This window comes from Orcinus orca, chromosome 4 (assembly GCF_937001465.1).
Source record: "Orcinus orca chromosome 4, mOrcOrc1.1, whole genome shotgun sequence".
Classification (NCBI taxonomy): Eukaryota; Metazoa; Chordata; class Mammalia; order Artiodactyla; family Delphinidae; genus Orcinus; species Orcinus orca.
Window position 1 is genome coordinate 136,041,137 of NC_064562.1, and position 19,819 is coordinate 136,060,955.

Below are 19,819 nucleotides of genomic sequence, written 5' to 3' on the forward strand. Positions count from 1 at the left end.
CTCTGAACTTTAGTTTTCTCATATGTAGTAAGATGGAGCTAATACTACTGCTTCTAAATAGTAACTGAGATAATATATGTAAAACCCCTAGCACCTGTCCTAGGACATAGGTATTAAATAAATGCTAACTTATAGGGTCAAACGTATGGGGAAATCTGGGTGATATAAGTGCTGCTTTGAATTTCTTTATAAGAAGAAAATTAGCAAATAATGAAGTTGCCAGATAGTTTTATTTAAGGCTTTATGTATCTGAATAATTGGTAAAAAAGCAAATGTTCATCATTTTTAGCGTTGCACAAAAGGAAAGTAACAGGGAAAGTAATGGCTTGCTTGTCAAATTCATTTGATGTGGGGCTGATTTCCTTAAATTAAAAAAAAAAATCTAAGTCTTTGGACCCTGGGGCTCTAAAAATAGCACTTGGAATTAATACTGTTCTCAGATTCATGGTTCAAGGAAGTCACTACATTTCCTTTGTTTCTTGATGCTACAGATTTAACAACATATTGGTAGAAACATGTAACTTCTCACATGGACTAGATAACAAAAGGCCAGTTTGTGTACATAAACTAAACACTGAAAATGAATACATACAGATATTATGGAACTTAAATACAAACTTGTTAACAACTTGCCAGAAGGAACAAAAAACAGTATTAATAAAAAGTGGTCTTTTGCATCATTCTCAAAAATTCTTCCTCATTTATTTCTCCATCCCCATCATGATCAGCTTCATCAAGCACTTCCTGTAAAATGAAATGTAAATAGGATATGTGAAATCTATTAAAAAGGAATAATGATATAAATGAACATTCAAATACATACTCAAAACCAAACTTTATTTTAAATGTATTAATACAACTAAAGAATATAACTATAAATTATAATAAATTATAATTGTATATAAGTTATATGTGAAATTATAATTATGCAAATAAGTAAAATTTACCTGAAGTTCATCATCTGTCAAATTTTCCCCTAGTTCCTTAGCAACCCCCTTGATATTGTTTAGTGATATACTTCCTGTATTATCATCATCAAACAATTTGAAAGCCTTCAATATTTCTTCTTTTTCATCTTTTTCACTCTTAAAAACAGAAACAACTAAATGTCATTAGTCTTTCATTTATTTATTTGATTAGTCTGGATGTATAGGTCTTTGAGGTCTAGAACAGCAACACAGCAGGTAGCTGAGCTCTATTTACTGCTCTGACTTTTAACAATTATTCCAATGCATTCACATCTGCCCTCAAGGTATTGAAACTCAGGGTTTATTTAAGTGGAAGAGCCACAGGGTGATAAAGAGAATCTATCTTGTATTAACCTCACTAACTGAGATCCATTTCAAAAATATAAGCTCCAAGAGAACAGGGAGGTTGTCTCATTCAATGCTCCCTAGGATACTGCCTGACAAAAATAGGCACTCAATAAATTGTTTGCTGATTTCAAGGCTTAAAAATGCTGGCCCCGTTCTCTCTATCCAGCCATATATCCTTATTATTTCCTAACAAAAAACCTCTTCTCCACACTGGACAGTCTTCACTACTACCCTGAAAACATCTTTAATCTTGTTATTCCTGTCTGTCTAAATCCTACCCATCTTTAAAGACCTAGTTCCAATTCTTCCTCTGATTGCTTCAGCCAAAAATTGTAGAAGGCTACTACTTGTATTTCATTGAAAAACAAAATCACTACTATACCATTTTTACATTCATTATGGCCAAAAAATCTTCAAAACTAATGGTGCCGATTCCTTCTTTGTCAATTTCAGCTACCATTTTTTAAATTTCTTCTTTCTTTGGTTCAAATCCTAAGGCCCACATTGCAATCTGAAATAGAAAGCAAATAAATTATAATAGGCCACAATCTCATTCCTAGCTCTTAAACTACCTATTAATTACTAGGTTCTCTCTTTTTCACTATGGACTAGGCTTAAACCTAGAAAGTCAGGTCAGCAGGTTTAGGTTCCAATCCTACCGTGCCATAGGATGTCACTGTGACACGATGGGCTTTGGCCTACTCATTCATAAAACAAGAATAAAATGCTTAACGAGATACTGTTTTGTTAATGCAGGCCAGGCATGTACACTGCAGGGGTAGGTGTCTGCACTGAAGAGATTTTATATCAAGCTTTCAGAAGGCTACTGTTAAAGAAAGATTTAAAGATTGCAACAAAGCAATGATAGTTTTTCAAATGTTTTGGAATTATAAGTAATTTCAGAACCTTCAGTCCGTTCACATCTCTGGTTCCAGACCCAACAACATCGAATAAATCAAAGCCCTCTTTAATTTCTTGCTTTTGGGTTTCATTCAATTTCTGCTGCTCTTTTCTTCCATTGGCCTGAACTTGTGCGGCAGTTGGATGCCTGTAATAAATACACATGTGGGTAAAAGATAAACTGTGTAACTGGAAAAAGTACCAGAAGCAGAAGAGTTAATGATGAACTAATTAAATATAATAAACATATTCAAGTATCCTAGTCCCTATCATATAATGAACTTCAAGAATTTCCCCCTTTCCCTTTGCTAACATTTGTGATTTTAGTTATTCATATCTTGCTGGAAAGCCTGGTTCTTTTTTACATCTTAGGTTTTTCCATCAAATTAGTGACTTTTGATACGGAAAAGAGGCAAAGAAGACATGCTAGAATAGTAGATGTTATGTCAGAAAACAGTTGGCCTTACTTGGTATATCTTTTTTTAATTTAATTTTATTTGTGGTTGCACTGGATCTTTGTTGCTGCGCGCGGGCTTTCTCTAGTCGTAGTGAGCGGGGGCTACTCTTGGTTGAGGTGCGTGGGCTTCTCATTGCAGTGGCTTCTCTTGCTGTGGAGCACGGGCTCTAGGCACGGGGGCTTCAGTAGTTGTGGCACGTGGGCTCAGTAGTTGTGGCTCGCGGGCTCTAGAGCGCAGGCTCAGTAGTTGTGGCACACGGGCTTAGTTGCTCCGCGGCATGTGGGGTCTTCCCCGAGCAGGGCTCGAACGTGTGTCCCCTGCATTGGCAGGCAGATTCTTAACCACTGCGCCACCAGGGAAGTTCCTTACTTGGTATATCTGAACAGCAGTGTTTAAGGCATATTTACTCTCATCTCTGCCTGTATGTCTCATAATAAAATTTATTTTGTGAGACATGGTTGATTGGAACATCATTTCCTTTCCCACCTTCTCACATACTTTTCTATGTTGCAGAGGCTGAGAAATGAAAAAATACATTTTCCAGGTGAAAAATTACTCCAGGGACCTGGAGAAGAATAAATGTTGGACCAATTATCCGTATCTGGGGAAGATGGAGGTCATCTTCCTGCTACTTGCCATTTTCTGCTGGCAAGCAAGGTCCCAGAGTTACTCCTGGGATTCTTCTGCAGCCTCATTTAGTATCTTGTCTCCAGCTCTGGGTTAAGAAGCAGTGGTGGCAGAGACTCCACGACCCGTGTATCTAGACGCCAGCTTCACATATCTTAAGACTGGTTGTGGCAGCATCAGATTCTTGATCCCTGGACTGCAGATACACTCATCTTCAACAGTTCCAGTGGCAGAGTTCGTAGCTCCCCCGGCCAGTTTTTTCAGAGTTCTGGATGTCTTTCCTAGAGGCCCAAGCCCTCCAACGGTTTTAAAGCATCTTATTCTCTGTATTCAACTCATTTCTGGCTAGAGAGCGGTTTCTGTCTCCAACACCGTTGGTAGTAGCGGTTACTGGGGTTGAGGAGGGGAAAAAATGAACTGGAGAACGGCTCTTCTGTCTCTAGAGTTATGGACAGTGCGCTTCTATTCGGCGACGAAGGGAGGGGTTACTTAATGACAGTCGAGGATCATGAAAGGAGGCGAATAATACATTTCGTAAATTCCTTCCTTGTTCCGGGGAGAAACGTCAGCCCCAGCCCAGCCCCAGTAAGTGGTTGCAGCTTCGCACTCACCATGTCCCCGACCGGCGCCCTCAACCGGGACCTCCGGGCTTCACCCTCCCGCCGCACAGCCCGACTGTAGTCTTCACAGCCTGCTAGCCGTTGCTAAGGCCGCTCTCGCCGACCTCTCTGCGGCCCCGCCCACACAGGCTTGCCCCACTGATTGACAGTCATGCCACCCAATGGTCACAAAAGAAGGTCCTTGAGGCCATCCCCCACTCTATTCTCTACCAATAGCGTAACGCTATGCCTTTCCCAGGCTACCATTAAGCAGAACTCTCCATAAGGTTTCTTAGCAACCAGGACTATCCGTTAGCCCAGCTGGGCCCGCGGCGCACTTGCGCGAAATGCGAACCGGAAAGGAAGGTTCTTCCCCCGGGCGTTTGGGCGTTTTGGCGTCACAGTGTCAGGCAGAACTTCGGGGAACTGGAGCCTCCCGTAGGGATGGAGAAAAGAGCGAGGTTCGTAGCGAGGTGCTTCTACCAACAGCTAAGTCTTTGACGGAGATGTGGGGGGATATTGTTTGCTTTTCTAACCTCTTGGGGCCGGGAGAAGGGATGAGACTCTAGAGCCTGGTGGGTCTGCTGAATTGGTCCAGCTTCGGTTTACCGGCCGGATTACCAGAGGCGGAGGGGACTGTCCTTACCTTGCGCCGCTAGGCATCCTTCAGCCTCCACAGTGCCTGGGGCTTGACCTTTAGCGACTTCCCTCCTCCTTGGTTCACAGCGATTCTGGCCTGGTAGGCAGAATTTCTTTTTCTTTTTTTTCTTTTTTTTTTTTTTTTTGCGGTACGCGGGCCTCTCACTGTTGTGGCCTCTCCCGTTGCGGAGCACAGGCTCCCGACGCGCAGGCTCAGCGGCCATGGCTCACGGGCCCAGCCGCCCCGCGGCATGTGGTATCTTCCCGGACCGGGGCACGAACCCGTGTCCCCTGCGTCGGCAGAGGGATTCTCAACCACTGCGCCACCAGCGAAGCCCTAGGCAGCATTTCTTTACAGGAGGGGTGTGGTGTGGGCACGGGGGCAGTGTGGGTCTTAGGATGCACATGAAGACTCCCTGCATAGGAAAGAGTTTTTACCAGTGTTGTAGCGTTTATTTGCGGGGTTGGACTTTGGACCCACCCATAATCACCATCAGACTTTTCCACGCCCCCGACATTCTCACCCACAGCCGTTCAGTTGGTTGAATCCCAAGATTTGGCCGGTTTTCCAAATACATCCAGCATAGATCCGCATTGAGTCCGACATAGGTAGCCTGAAAATCCACTTGACTCAGTAACTGTCGAGATTCAGATGCCATATAAGTGCTGTAAATCAAAGCAAATTCTTGGCCAAAGGGCCAGACTTGCTGGTTCCGCCCAGTTCTGAATCTTGTCTGGGACCAGCTAAAGGGTGAAGGGGAAGGACTGAGGTGGTGGGAATGAAGAGGTGATAGTCTCTTAAAACTTCTAACGCTTAATCGCTTACACATCAGGGCTCTTTTTTATGCCTCCTGCAGTGCCTTCTCTAGAGTAAGTACTTTTTCCTAAAAATCATACAGGATTCTCCAACAGTGGATTCAGGAAGAATATTAAGTTTTGCCTAGGTTTTTCCCTTTATCCCACTTATCTCCTTGAAGGTAAGGAAAGAAAAATGTGCAAAGTACATTCTTGAAGTAGTCTCCCAAGTCACTTTTCCTACTTCAGTTAGTTGAAACATGGCACATTTTACAAAACCATCATCCTTTCTTGCTCACATTATATACCAGGCAGACACCCAAGCATTGTAATAATTGATCTAAAAAAAAAAATCCCAAAAACAAAACCTCATTAGGATTCTGGAAAATAGGTAAAGTTATTCTAATATTAGAAGTGATTTTTCTGTGTAAAATTACCCCAGTGGAAATTTAAATGATGCAAATTCAAGATAGTTCGTGAATTAGGTAAAATATTCAGTCACTTAATTATAGTATATTGATTTTTCAGGCCATTAATCTCACTGAGAAAGTTGCTCTTGATTAGTTTCAAGGACATATACTTCTTCTTTACTACTAATATTAAAGGGATTTCTGAGACCAGAAATGAATAATGACCAAATTTGTAGAAACAATTCTAATTTTTAGGCTCTCCTGGATCAAGTTTGATCTTATGGCAACTAAAAGGCTGCGTAGTGTGTTCACCTGCTTTTACATCATTCTGTGATTTAGGCTTTTATATTTGGGACATTAACTTCTAGTGAAAATGATTTTTCAATTATAGGCTCAGACTGCAGTTTCTAGGTCTTACGTAGGAAGTACTCAGTCTTGAAAAATAGTTGTTACTAATCTAATTTTACTATAGAACATTAATAATATTCATCTGGAAAAATGTTAAACCTACTATCACTCTTAAATCTACTAAATTTATTTAATGCTTTCTACATAATCATGTACTATGCCATGTATTGGGTGAGTTTGAAAGGAACTGAGTGTAGAGTATAAAGATGAATGAGGGCTTCCCCGGTGGCGCAGTGGTTAAGAATCTGCCTGCCAATGCAGGGGACACGGGTTCGAGCCCTGGTCTGGGAAGATCCCACATGCCGCGGAGCAACTAAGCCCGTGAGCCACAACTACTGAGCCTGTGCGTCTGGAGCCTGTGATCCACAACGGGAGAGGCCGTGACAGTGAGAGGCCTGCGCACCGCGATGAAGAGTGGCCCCCACTCGCCGCAACTGGAGAAAGCCCTTGCACAGAAGCGAAGACCCAACACAGCCAAAAATAAACAAATAAATTAAAAAAAAAAAAAAAAAAAAAAAGATGAATGAAAGCAAGGAACCCACAGAGTAGTGGGGGAGATAGGCACAGACATAAAAACAGTATTTTTAATTCAGGGTGCTAAGTGCTTTAGTAGATGTGTGTAGACAGTACTTTGGCAGCCCAGGAAGGAGGTACTACTTCTCCTTGAGGCATTGGAGGAGGCTGTATCAAAAATGTGGCATTTGCCTTGGGTCATGAAAGATATATAGCATTTGCCAAGGTGAAGAAAGTGTAGGATATTCAAATCAGAGTATAGTATGTGCGGAAATGAAAGTAAATGTGTGTTGTAATGTGACTAGATCATTGGGTTTATAAGGAAAGGTGGAAGATGAGCCTTATAAATTAGATTGAAGTCAGATTATGAGACACCTTTACCGAGGTAAAGACTTTATTTTCTAAGATGAATAGTTGTTTTAGGCAGAGGAGTGATCCGATTAGGTTTGTGCTTTTCAAAGATAATTCTGACAACCATGTGAAGGAGGAACCGTTTTGGAAGCAATTAAAGGGCCTCAACCACGGCAGTGCCAAATAGCAGTCATGTCGACTCCAGAGGTGGTAGAACCTTAAATTTATGGTGGAGGAATACTGACAATGGCATCTGTTTAGTCTTATTTCAGTTCTGTACTTAAATGTAAGATAATGTGGTGAAAACCACATTGTCAAATATTTATTGAGTACTTGCATTGTGTCAGACAGTGTTATCAGTATATGGGATACGTCAGTGACTAAAACTGCCCTTCTGGGAATTATATTCCAACAGAGGGACATAGTCAATAAATAGTAAATAAGTAAGTAGAGTATGTACTATTTTATAAGGTGATAATGTTGTGGGAAAAGAGAAATTAGAGCGAATAAAAGGAATCCAGAATGTAAAGGGAAAAGAGGAGTTTGCAGTGTTAAATAGGATGCTCAGGATAGGCCTCGTTGAAAGGGGGAGATTTGCATAATTATATAAAGCTGTTAGGGCTTCCCTGGTGGCGCAGTGGTTGCGAGTCTGCCTGACGATGCAGGGGACACGGGTTCGTGCCCTGGTCGGGGAAGATCCCACATGCCGTGGAGCGGCTGGGCCCGTGAGCCATGGCTGCTGAGCCTGCGTGTCCGGAGCCTGTGCTCCGCAAGGGGAGAGGCCACAACAGTGAGAGGCCCGTGTACCGCAAAAAAAAAAAAAAAAAAGAGTAGCTCCCAATCTCTGCAACTAGAGAAAGCCCACGCACAGCAACAAAGACCCAACACAGCCATAAAATAATTAATTAATTAATTAAAAATAACAAAAGTAGAAGCAATCCAAATGTCCATAAACAAAATGATAGCTACCTACATACATACATAAAAAGGAATGAAATACACATACTACAATGTGGATGAACCTCAAAAACATTATGCTAACTGAGGGGGTTGGGATGAATTGGGAGATTGGGATTGACATATATACACTATTGATACTATGTATAAAATAGACAACTAATGAGAACCTACTGTACAGCACAGGGAACTCTACTCAGTGAGTGCTCTGTGGTGACCTAAATGGGAAGGCAATCCAAAAAAGGGGATTTATGTACACATATAGCTGATTCACTTTGCTGTACAGCAGAAACTAACACAACATTGTAAAGCAGCTATACTCCAATAAAAATTTTTTAAAAAACATTATGCTAAGTGAAAGAAACCAGACACAAAGGGTCCCATATTACATGAGTCTATGAAATATCCAGAATAGGTAAATCCACAGAGACAAGGAAGCAGCTTGGTGGTTGCCAGGGGCTGGGGGGGAGACATACAGGGAGGGACTGCTTAATGGCTACAGAGTTTTCTTTCGGGGTGATGGAAATATTTTGGAACTAGATAAAGGTAGTGGTTGTACAACACTGTGAATGTTCGAAGTGCCACTGAATTGTATACTCTAAAATGGTTATGTTATATGAACTTTACCTCGATTTTTAAAAAAGACTAAAACCATAAAGCTTTTAGAAGAAATATGGAATGTCCTTTGTATTCAGGGGTAGATGAAACTTTTAAAAATAGAACCCAATAACCATTAAAAAAAAGACAAAAGGACTAACAAAATAGATTGCCAGGCAGTATTAAGGGCCACTTGCAGTGTGGAGTCATGAACTTAAAATGACACCAGTCAGTGCGGTTGTGTGTGTTTTTCTGTTTATTTTCAGCTGCCCCAGGGTAAACATGGAGTAGACAGAGTTGGATTTCATCAAGATTAGTGGCTTTGCAAGGTAAGATGAACCAAAAGAGAAACAAGGACTTTGAGAGTCTATGTACAAGAGAGTGATTATAATCCGCAAATGGGAACTTAAACTGGGTAAGTAGAGAATTGATAATATGGGGTGGAGGACAGCAAAAATATGGTAAGATAAGAGAGCTGTAAGACAGGATGGGTCTCAGCATTGTTGGAGTCTAGAGTATAATTTGATGCTGTTCAGGGATATACCTGAGTATATCAAGAGTTTTATTTTTATTTTACAGAACTGAAAGTTTCACAAAAGAGGTTTTGAAGCTGAGTTCAAACAATTTGTTATATGTTTTCTTAGGCTGTACTGGCTTTTCTCCTTAGTCCTTGAAAGCCTCTAGGAAGCTACTCTTGAGCAACAGGTGCTGTGGCTTCCTGCTGATCCTAAGGTGTACCTGGAACTGTGGAGCTCTTCAGAATCAAGGATGACTCTAGGCATTATAGGAACAAATTTACCAGTGCTGTGGCCAGCATTAGAAGAAAAGCAAAAACTCCGAGAGTTGTTTGCTTTTTGATATTTTGGATTTAAAAGGTTGTGGTAAAAAATATGCTTGCGGGACTTCCCTGGTGTCCAGTGGCTAAGACTCCACGCTCCCAATGCAGGGGGCCCGGGTTCAATCCCTGGTCAGGGAACTAGATCCCGCCTGCTGCAATGAAGATCCCGCGTGCCGCAACTAAGACCTAACGCAGCCAAATAAATATATATATATTTTAAAAATATTAAAATATGTATATATATGTACTTGAAGAATTATAAAGTCTTAGAGTTGGAAAAGAAGTGTATGTTATCTACACTTTTAGCTGTAGTGCTTTAAGAGCCCATACCTCACAAGACAGGTTATTTTATTACAGACAGCTTTTCAATTAGAGAGTACTTTGTTAAAAAGTTCTTTCTATTGGGCTGAAGTTTTTCTCTTATAACTTCCTCCTATTAGTTTTAGATATGAATTCTGAAATACTACCTGGAAAAAGTCTAATGCTCTCGAACTTCCTTTTTTTAAATTTTAATTTATTTATTTACTTATTTATTTTTGGCTGCGTTGCATCTTCATTGCTGCATGCGGGCTTTCTCTCATTGCAGTGAGCGGGCTTCGCATTGCGGTGGCATCTCTTGTTGTGGAGCACGGGCTGTAGGCGTGTGGGCTTCAGTATTTGTGGTGCACAGGCTTAGTTGCTCCGTGACATGTGGGATCTTCCTGGACCAGGGCTCGAACCCGTGTCCCCTGCGTTGGCAGGCGGATTCTTAACCACTGTGCCACCAGGGAAGCCCTCGAAGTTCCTTTTAAACAGTACTTTTCCTTCCTTTATATTCTAATCAATAGCTAAATCCATCCTTTACCTCCATCCCTCTTCCACGTTTCTCATCTAGATAACCATGGCCTCTCTGCCTTCTGTCTGGCACTCATCCAATCAGTTCTCTACACTGTTATCAGAGTGGTAATATATCCAAAACACTAATAATAATAATAATTTTAATATTACTTAATTTTATTTTTAATATTATTCAGTTTTATATTATAAATTTATTATTGTTATTGCAAGTACTCATAAAGCACTATGTGCCAGACACTGTTCTAAGCACTGTACTCATTTACTCCTGGTAATAACCCTATGAAGTAGATTCTGTTATTATCCTCATTTTTCAGATGTGAAAACAGGGTAAAGAAGTTAAGAAACTTGCTGAAGGCTACACAGTTAGTAAGCAGTAGAGACAAGTTCAAACCCAGACTTCTAGATTCAGAGTACATGCTTTCAGATACTACATCAAGCTGTTTCTTCATCTCCCCCCCTTAAAGCACTTCCATGTTTCCCATTATAAGTAGGGTCAGGTTTGACGTGGCGCATACTGCCCTTCATGATCCAGCCCCTTTCCTCTTCTAACGCTTCATGTCCTACTATTCCCCACTACTTGCTTTACATCCCGTGAAACTAAGTTACTTGTATTACCCAAGTACACTGTGTTTTTGTCACATATATGTGCATTTACTGCTACCTCCTTCAACTTGCTAATTATTTTTTCAAATTTTAATGCTGTTTCATTGCACTGACCATATTTAATGGAAACTACATATATCAGAAACTCCTCGAAGGCAGGGACTGTATCTTACTTTTCTTTTATTACCATGAATTGCACTGAATAAAGTTCCAAGTTTTAATTTTATTTGCAGATGATGATTCATGGTGATGGCTTGCAGGGTCATAAACAAAAGAAGGCACGTGGGACTTCAACAGCTTTCATCATTTGCAGAAACAGGAAGAACTTTCCTAGGCCCAGTAAAATCATCCAAATTTATTATAGATGAAGAATGTCATGAAAGTGTGTTAATCAGTTCAACAGTAAGGCTTCTTGAAAGTTTGGATTTAACCAGTGCAGTGGGACAACTTCTCAGAGAAGCAGTTCAAGCACAAAATAACACATACAGAACTGGAACCAGTACTCTTTTGTTTCTTGTTGGTGCATGGAGCAGTGCTGCTGAAGAATGTCTTCATTTGGGTGTCCCCATTTCATTAATAGTGTCTGTAATGTCAGAAGGCTTGAATTCATGCATTGAAGAGGTAGTTTCCCTTCAAGTACCTATCCACAATGTATTTGACCGTATGGTTAACACAAAGACATTTTCTGGACCTGAAACATTTAGTGTCGGCGTATACCCTTTTCTCCAAATCCCTTCAGGTACTGGTTTGATACAGAAAGAGTGTGATCTCAAAGATGTTGCCTCTCAGTCATTGGCCATTTACAGTCTTTCTGGGAGACCTGTTAAATCACCTCAACTCTTTAGGTCTCAGGATAAGGTTGAAGCAGATGAAAACACATCACAAACTCCTCAAACTCTGAAAAACAGTCTGCTTGCAGACACCCGCTGTAGAAAGTCAGTACTAACCCACAGTAGACATTTTAGTAGGACAGGTAATAATCAATGGATAAGCAAACCAGACGGAGTTCTAGAACAACTTAGTGCAGCTACTCCCAAGACTTACAGATGTGATGATTTGGTGGAGTTGGAGGTGGGTTTGAGTCACGGAGGTCACAGCAGCATGAAGTTAGTAGACGAAGCAGTACGGCTACAATATCAGAACGCAGGTATGCAACAAGGCAGCTGTACAGTGCCATTTCTTTTTGACATTTCAAGGATCTTCACTTGCTGCTTACCGGGCTTCCCTGAAACTTTTTCTTGTGTCTGTCCAGGATATATCACTGTTGTATCAATATCTAGTACTGCTCTGATCAAGGAATTGCAGAATCAGCCTGTTCGCGTTGTTCTCGTTGAAGGTGATCTCACAGAGACTTATCGCCACCTGGGATTTAATAAGTCTGCAAGTATTAAAACAGTATCAGAAAGCTTGAAGGTTCAACAAGATGGCTCAGAAGAACTGTGGACAGACCATGTGTTACAGGTATTAATCAAGTTCAATGTGAACCTTGTCCTGGCACAAGGAAATGTGTCTGAACGCTTAATTGAAAAATGCACAGACAGCAAGAGGTTGGTAATTGGATCAGTGAATGGCAATGTAATGCAGGCTTTTGCAGAGGCTTCAGGAGCAGTGCAGGTGACCTACATTACACAAGTGAACGAAAACTGCGTGGGCAGTGGGGTCTGTGTGACCATCTGGAGAAGCATTCCCTTTGATGCTGCAGATGAGATCAACAGAATGGCAATCATGTTAAAAACAGAAGGAATTAATTTGGTTACAGTAGTGCTGACTAGTCCAGTCACTGCCCAGGTGCAAACCAAAGAAGATACCTTCTGGACGTGTGCCTATCGTCTGTATCATGCTCTAAAAGAGCAAAAGGTCTTCCTTGGGGGTGGCGCAGTTGAATTTTTGTGTCTTAGCCATCTTCAGATTCTTGCGGAGCAGTCTGTGAATAAAGGAAACCAAGGCTGTTCAGGATGGCTTCATAATACTTCCTCTTGGCTGGCCTCATCTGTGACACAGTACAGACCGACTGTGCTTAAACTCCTGTCAAATGGATGGCGCAGATACCTTTCAACTCTCCTGTATAACACTGCCAGTTACTCATCAGAATTTGAAGCCGGCACATTCATTCAACATCATCTACAAAATGCTACAGACGCTGGCTCTCCTTCCTCTTACGTCTTGAATGAATATAGTAAACTAAATAGTGGGATTTTAAATTCAGACATTTCAGATAAACTGGAACAGATTCCAAGAGTTTATGACATTGTTACACCAAAGATTGAGGCATGGCGCCGAGCTTTGGATTTAGTACTGTTAGTTCTTCAGACAGACAGTGAAATTATCACTGGACTTGAACAAACGCAGATAAATTCGCAGGAATCAGAGGGCTTTTTATTTTTGTAGTGTTATTGGCTAAGTCTTTGGAAAATAATCTTTGGTAATATGTCGTGCTAATAATAAATTTTCTAGTAGCCAAGTTACAGTTTCTAAAATGCCAGCTTTTACCAAGAGAAAATAATTGATGTGTGTCAATAACTGTACAGAGTCGGAGATTTCACCCTACTTACAATTTTGTTCTCTGTTTCTATATTTTTATTCTGTAGCTGGACATGTCTCTTTTTTTAACATTTTATTGGAGTATAATTGCTTTGCATTGTTGTGCTAGTTTCTGCTGTATAAGAAAGTGAATCAGTTATACGTATACATATATCCCCATATCCCCTCCCACTTGCATCTCCCTCCCACCCTCTTTATCCCACCCCTTTAAGTGTTCACAAAGCACCGAGCTGATCTCCCTGTGCTATGTGGCTGTTTCCCACTAGCTATCTATTTTACATTTGGTAGTGTATATGTCAATGCTACTCTCTCACTTTGTCCCAGCTTACCCTTCCCCCTCCCCATGTCCTCAAGTCCATTCTCTACCTTTGTGTCTTTATTCCTGTCCTGCCCCTAGGTTCGTTACAACCTTTTTTTTTTTTCTAGATTCCATATATATGTGATAGCATACTGTATTTGTTTTTCTGACTTACTTCACTCTGTATGACAGACTCTAGGTCCATCCACCTCACTACAAATAACTCAATTTTGTTTCTTTGTATGGCTGAGTAATATTCCATTGTATATATGTGCCACATCTTCTTTATCCATTCATCCATCGATGGACACTTAGGTTGCTTCCATGTCCTGGCTACAGGAAATAGAGCTGCAGTGAACATTGTGGTTCATGACTCTTTTGGAATTATGGTTTTCTCAGGGTATATGCCAAGTAGTGGGATTGCCATTCACCCTACTTATAATTTAACAGGTTAGCCTGTTGCTGTTTCATGGGATGCTACAGAATACACAAGATGCTTGGATCAGAGGCAAAGGGCTTTTATTATTCACAGGAAAAGCAGTAGCCAGAGCTTCAGGTTGCTTTGCATCAGTTCCCCAGTTCTCTACGTCCCACGAAAGCAACACGGAGGGCCACTGATGGCAGCCTGCACACGCAGTGTGTTGTGTTACGGAAGAGGAACACTTGGGGTAGCCACTGCTTTTACAGTAAGCAAAAACAATCCCGTTCTTTGTCCAAGGGCAGTTGTTACCTCATGCCTCAAGGCTGCTCAGTGTAAACACAAGCCTGAGACGTGGACTGGGTAAAGATAGGCCTGGCGTCCTGAGAAAGTCTGCAGTGTCACTCAGAGCCATGGTGGGTAGCCTGCTCCAGAAATTCACTCTTCAACCTGATACGTTCTTGGCCAGACTTGAATTTTCATGTGAGTATGCCACTCTATCGGCTACTCTGATTAATCTGGCAAACAGGTTGCTTAGTCAGTACCAAATCTATTCAGTTGGTCTCACATACCAACTAAATCAAGGCTACTAAAACAGACCCCGAGCAGCAGGGTGAAGCCAGGCTGCAGTACTGACCTCACTCATGTTCCCAAGGGCCTTGAATGTAGTCAAATGTAAGTTCCAAGGGAGGGCCAGTAGGCCTTCTTATTAGCCAGAATGTAGCCTAAGGCCAATTTGTTATCCATTATGAACCACGCAAGGGAGCTTTGACTGTCTTACCTGTCTTTGGTGTCATTGCCGAAAATAACAGGAGGCAATAGATGGGCCAAAAGGCAACTCCCATCGCTAGCGGAGATACCTTTGTGGCCCATTTTCCCCACATACAAGCACATAACCGCAATAGGCCCAGGTCACTGTATATCAGGATTTCTTGTTAAACCTGAATTGAATCACCAGTATATAAATTTGATTAAGTCACATAGGTAGTGTTACCTAGTAGTTTCAGCCTCAGTTGCCATGCATGGTAAAATCCGAGGCCACTCAGGCATTAAGAGAAGCATATGATCAGTCAGATTGAAACAAGGTTGTCCTAGTTCCTGTGTTTGTAAGTGTTCTTAACTGAGAGCTGCCATTGATGGCATCATGTCCTGCCTCCTGTACCAAATAAGAGGCTTAACAAGGAGTTGAGCCTCCTTTGTGGTGGTGGCTTGTGGTGGTCAAGGAGATAAAGCATTTGCTTGTTTGACTCCCGGAGGGATGAGTGCTGTGAATCTCTCCAAATGGTATCAAGGAACTTTCCTTGGCAACCAGTGTTCTGAATTTTGTTCAGGTTTATCGGTCACTCCTACTGGTAGAGGTAGATAACGCCACAGTCAGGGCCATTGAGACAGGCTTCTAACCTGTCAACCCCAGAACGTCTATATATATCACCTGTATAGTGAACATCTGAGGCATCAGAGCACAGAGGCACACACACTCAGTCCCACCCTGTGGATGGGTTAGGATGGGTCAGGGCATGGTGGTAGCTGGCCGGAAGCTTGTCTCATTTCTCTACCTGTAGCAATACCCCGCGTGAGAGAATCTCCTCTGGCACTTCATGAGCATTTAAGTTCAAGCACATAACACCTCGATGCCAATTATGTATTTTCATGATAATAGTACATTGAATTGGGCCATTGGGACCCACCCACAGGGTCACTTTTTTCCTTTACTGCAAGATTTGCTCCAATCCTGTCAGTTACCTTTAGTCACTTTTTCCCCCTATGGAAACATGGACCAAGAAGTTTCACATTAGGGGCTTTAACGGGTGCCAAGAGTTGCTGTTATCTCCCTGACGGGTAGCTCAGGAAGGAGCAGAGAGTGAGGGCGGCAGGCAGGGAGGTTTTGTTTTGGGGGTTGTTTTTTTGACTCTGCATTTCAGTGTTGGTGCCAGCTTCTCCCCGTGCCCTTCCTAGTATCTGGAGAGCACCCAGGCTCCAGGGATCTTTCTCTCTGTCCTCCACTGACCACTGCATCTCCCCAGTGTCCTGCAGTCCTGGGTACCTTGGGCCACCCTGTGCCCAGTAGCCACGTCCCTCAGGGACTGGGTAGCATGGTCCCTTGGGCACCTGTATCTAACAGAGCTATAAAAATTTGAGTCACTTTCTTCCCCAGAGTTCCCCCGTTACACACTTGGCTTTTTCCGTACAACAAACGACTTCAGGGTGGAGGGTGCCGGAGGTATTAAGTGTAGAGGGAGAGAACGGCTCCATGCCAGGAAGGAACACTTTGTGTTTACTTTTGGTTTTGATCAGCTGCCCAACTTGTGCTCAACAAGCTTGTATTTTTGGTCTACTCAAAGTTGTATTTCTTCAGTCACTGGTGGTCCAGTGGTTAAGACTCCATGCTCCCAAGCGCAAGGGGTGCGGGTTTGACCCCTGGTCGAGGAACTAAGATCCCACATAAAAAAGTTGTATTTCTTCCTTGCTGACAGCATTTCTTTCAGCTCTGGGGACCCCTTGACTTGGTGGCTGCAGCCGGTTTCTTCTCAGGTTGTGCCGTGGGGCACGCTGCCCTGTTGTCATGTTCACATTCTTCCTTCTCCCACCCGACGTGAGTGGGTAACAACCAAGACACCATTTGGCTGTATGACTCTCTCTTACTTCGTCTCCAAACGTTCATTAACAGGTAGACAGTAGGCAGCCCATGATCCCCTCCCCCTTACCCACTACTTGAGTGCAGGCATTCACTATGGAACCCATGGAATCATATCTCTTAACCCCACCCACTGGGGCTCATCTTTTCCAGAGAACCATGGTTCTCTCAAGTTAAAACTGGCAAGAACTATGCAGGGTCTGGGATTTTGCTCTGTTTACAAGCTAACAAGTTGGCCTATTAAAATTTCATGCAACACTGGCAGAAGACTCGAGACTCCTGGGTCAGAGACAAAGGACTTTATAAAAGTAACCAGAGCTTCATGTTAATTTATGTTGGTCCCCTGCGCTCTCAAGCCCCTCAGGGGTGACATAAGGAGCCCATGATGAATGTCTGCACACATGGTAGTTTGTGTTACAGTAGAGGAACACTGAGCTCAGGTGATTCACAACTTTTTTTTTTTTAATTTTTGCTGTGTTGTGTCTTCTGTGCGAGGGCTTTCTCTAGTTGTGGCAAGCAGGGGCCACTCTTCATCGCGGTGCACGTGCCTTTCACTATCGCGGCCTCTCGTTGCGGTGCACAGGCTCCAGACGCGCAGGCTCTGTAGTTGTGGCTCACGGGGCTAGTTGCTCCGCGGCATGTGGGATCCTCCCAGACCAGGGCTCGAACCTGTGTCCCCTGCATTGGCAGGCAGATTCTCAACCACTGCACCACCAGGGAAGCCCCCCGATTCACAACTTTTATAGTTAGCACAAGTAAGCCTATTCTTAGTCTGGAGAAAGATATTACATCATCATTCAAGGTTGCTCACTGCAAACACAGACTTGAGAAATGGCCTGGAAAAAGAGAACTCAATACCCAGCAAGGACATGCAGGGATGCTCCGAGCCCATGGCAGACTGCCTGTCCCAACAAAGCCTCTTTTGCTACTTAGCCATAAATTGAACATTATAAGGCCTGAATTTATGTGTGTAGTTTTTGGAAATGAATATTAGAAGAGCTCTGAGAAAATAATTGTATTAATTAAGTTACTGATTACCTATCATGTTCCAGGCACCATTCTAAATTCTTTATGTATTGCATTAGTTTGCTAGGGTCATCTCAACAAAGTACCACATACTAGGTGGCTTAAACAACAGAAATTTATTTTTTCACAATTCTGGAGGCTAGAAGTCTGAGATCAAGGTGTGGGCAGGGCTGGTTTCTTCTGTGGCCTCTCTCCTTGACTTGTAGATGGCTGTCTTTTCCTCGTGTCTTCATAACATCTTCCCTCTGTACCTATCTTTGTCCAAATTTCCTCATCTTGTAAGGACACCAGTCATATTGGGTTAAGGCCTACCCTAGTGACCACATTTTAACTTAAGTACCTCTTTCAGGACCCTATCTCCAAATACAGTCACATTTTGAGGTACTGGGGTTTAGGACCTCAGGGTATGAATTGACGGAGGAACACAATTCAGCCCATAACTCATATGTAGTCTCAATCTTTGCAACATCTATTTTCTGCATTTTACGGTTGAGGGAATTAGCTTAATGAGGTTAAGACACTTGTCCAAGTAATAGGTAGTAGAGCTGGAATTTGAACTAAGGTTTTATCTGGCTCCAAAGTCTGTATTTCTGGGCTTCCCTGGTGGCGCAGTGGTTGAGAGTCCATCTGCCAATGCAGGGGACACACGTTCGTGCCTCGGTCCAGGAAGAGGCCACAGCAGTGAGAGGCCTGTGTACCGCTAAAAAAAAAAAAAAAGTATATATTTCTAAGCATTAATTGTGATATGAAGCTTTTTTTTATTCTGTAAGGTAACAACAAAACAAAAGAGGATGCCTGGTTTATTTACAGAGCAACTTTAAATGTATCAGAGAATGTAATTTGATTATGTTCATGCTTGGGTAAAAGAATATCATTTTTGGTTTGGTGCTTGTCTTATAATGTGAGAACTTTGCACAGATAATCATTCCAATTATACATACTGTCTTTGTTCACAGTTAGAATAATAACAATGTTGAGTATTGAACTGTTTTTAAAAATAAAGGATATTATTTTACTTGAGTAGATAGCGATACTTTTATTCTCCCTCTGTATACTATTAACACGTAGTTTTTGTTAAAATAGTACGAAGATTATGAGTGCCACTAATATTCACATAGATGTTCAGCTCATTTAATATAGATTTTTTTAATGAAGTTCGTATTTGCATGTATTCATACTATTAAGTACTGAGTAGATCTTGTAATAAATACTTTCCTTTGAAACTAGAAGTTCACTCTAATATAGATTTTGTAAGTTTGTTTTGTTCCCAGATTTAAAAAAAGCTTTGTACTCTCATGTGGTTTATCAGCTGTTTTTCTAATTCTTATACGAAATACCTTTAAATTTTAATTACTCAAGGGATTTTTCTGTCCTTGCAAACTGAGGACAGTCCCTTGAAAAATCTTGATTCATCTAAGTAAGTGGGGTTTTCAAGAAACCCTATCTATAAGCAGGTATAGACATTTCTTAAAAGACCAGTGCAGTGTTGATATGTTTGTGAGACCAACCTGCCTCTTGAATATTACAGACTACAAAGAGGTTTGCAGTTAACTTACCTCTACATTATAGCCCATTTTCCCAAAGGTAAATAACGCCTCCTGGACGAGGGGTTAATTAGTTCTTCAAAAAATAATCTTTAAAAAAATTCCAGCAATGGAATTGTAGGAAACGTATTCCAGATTATAGGCAAGTGTGCCTGCCCACCCAGAGGCTGGACAGATGCAAGATCAGCAGAAAGGAATTGGGAAGCAGCAAGAGTGAAGGGGTTACTGACAGGTCACTGTGAGCTACAGTCCCCAAAATTGCTAACAAGTACTTCCAAAAGGAAAGGAAATATGAATGGAAGAAAAAGTGTAAGCAGGTTTGAGAACTAACCCACGGGCATCACATTCTGGGTGAGTGCAAAACAACAACAAACAAAATAACCCCAACTCTATGTGTCTATGTTGTTGCCTGAAATAAACAGACTACCAGATATTTCTCCTGCAAAGATGGGTTTATTCAGGATCAGCAGAGAATTGCAGTTCAGTGTCTGCAACCATGGAGAGCCACA

The 19,819-nt window shown here is 41.9% G+C and overlaps 2 protein-coding genes across 3 annotated transcripts; one reads left to right on the plus strand and one right to left on the minus strand.

Moving 5' to 3' along the window:
* Positions 1 to 211: 211 nt before the first annotated feature.
* LOC101280538 (centrin-4-like) lies at positions 212 to 2,676 on the minus strand. The gene is given in 4 exon segments (XM_033419370.2): positions 212 to 744; positions 948 to 1,085; positions 1,699 to 1,827; positions 2,223 to 2,676. Coding segments are annotated over 4 exon segments (516 nt in total). The 5' UTR covers positions 2,382 to 2,676; the 3' UTR covers positions 212 to 654.
* A 1,538-nt stretch (positions 2,677 to 4,214) lies between these two features.
* On the plus strand, positions 4,215 to 18,995 carry BBS12 (Bardet-Biedl syndrome 12). Of its 2 annotated transcripts, XM_004265105.4 has the most exons (3): positions 4,215 to 4,361; positions 8,837 to 8,899; positions 11,082 to 18,995. In XM_004265105.4, exon 3 carries the CDS (start codon positions 11,092 to 11,094, stop codon positions 13,234 to 13,236), a length of 2,145 nt encoding a protein of 714 aa, XP_004265153.2. In that variant the 5' UTR covers positions 4,215 to 4,361; positions 8,837 to 8,899; positions 11,082 to 11,091; the 3' UTR covers positions 13,237 to 18,995. The 2 variants fall into 2 exon arrangements, with proteins under 2 accessions (XP_004265153.2, XP_049565501.1); XM_049709544.1 differs by lacking the exon at positions 8,837 to 8,899.
* The last annotated feature ends 824 nt before the right edge of the window (positions 18,996 to 19,819 follow it).

What these genes read in the sequence shown, in the direction of transcription:
- BBS12 (XM_004265105.4), top strand. Translation starts at nt 11,092, where the DNA reads ATGGTGATGGCTTGCAGGGTCATAAACAAAAGAAGGCACGTGGGACTT.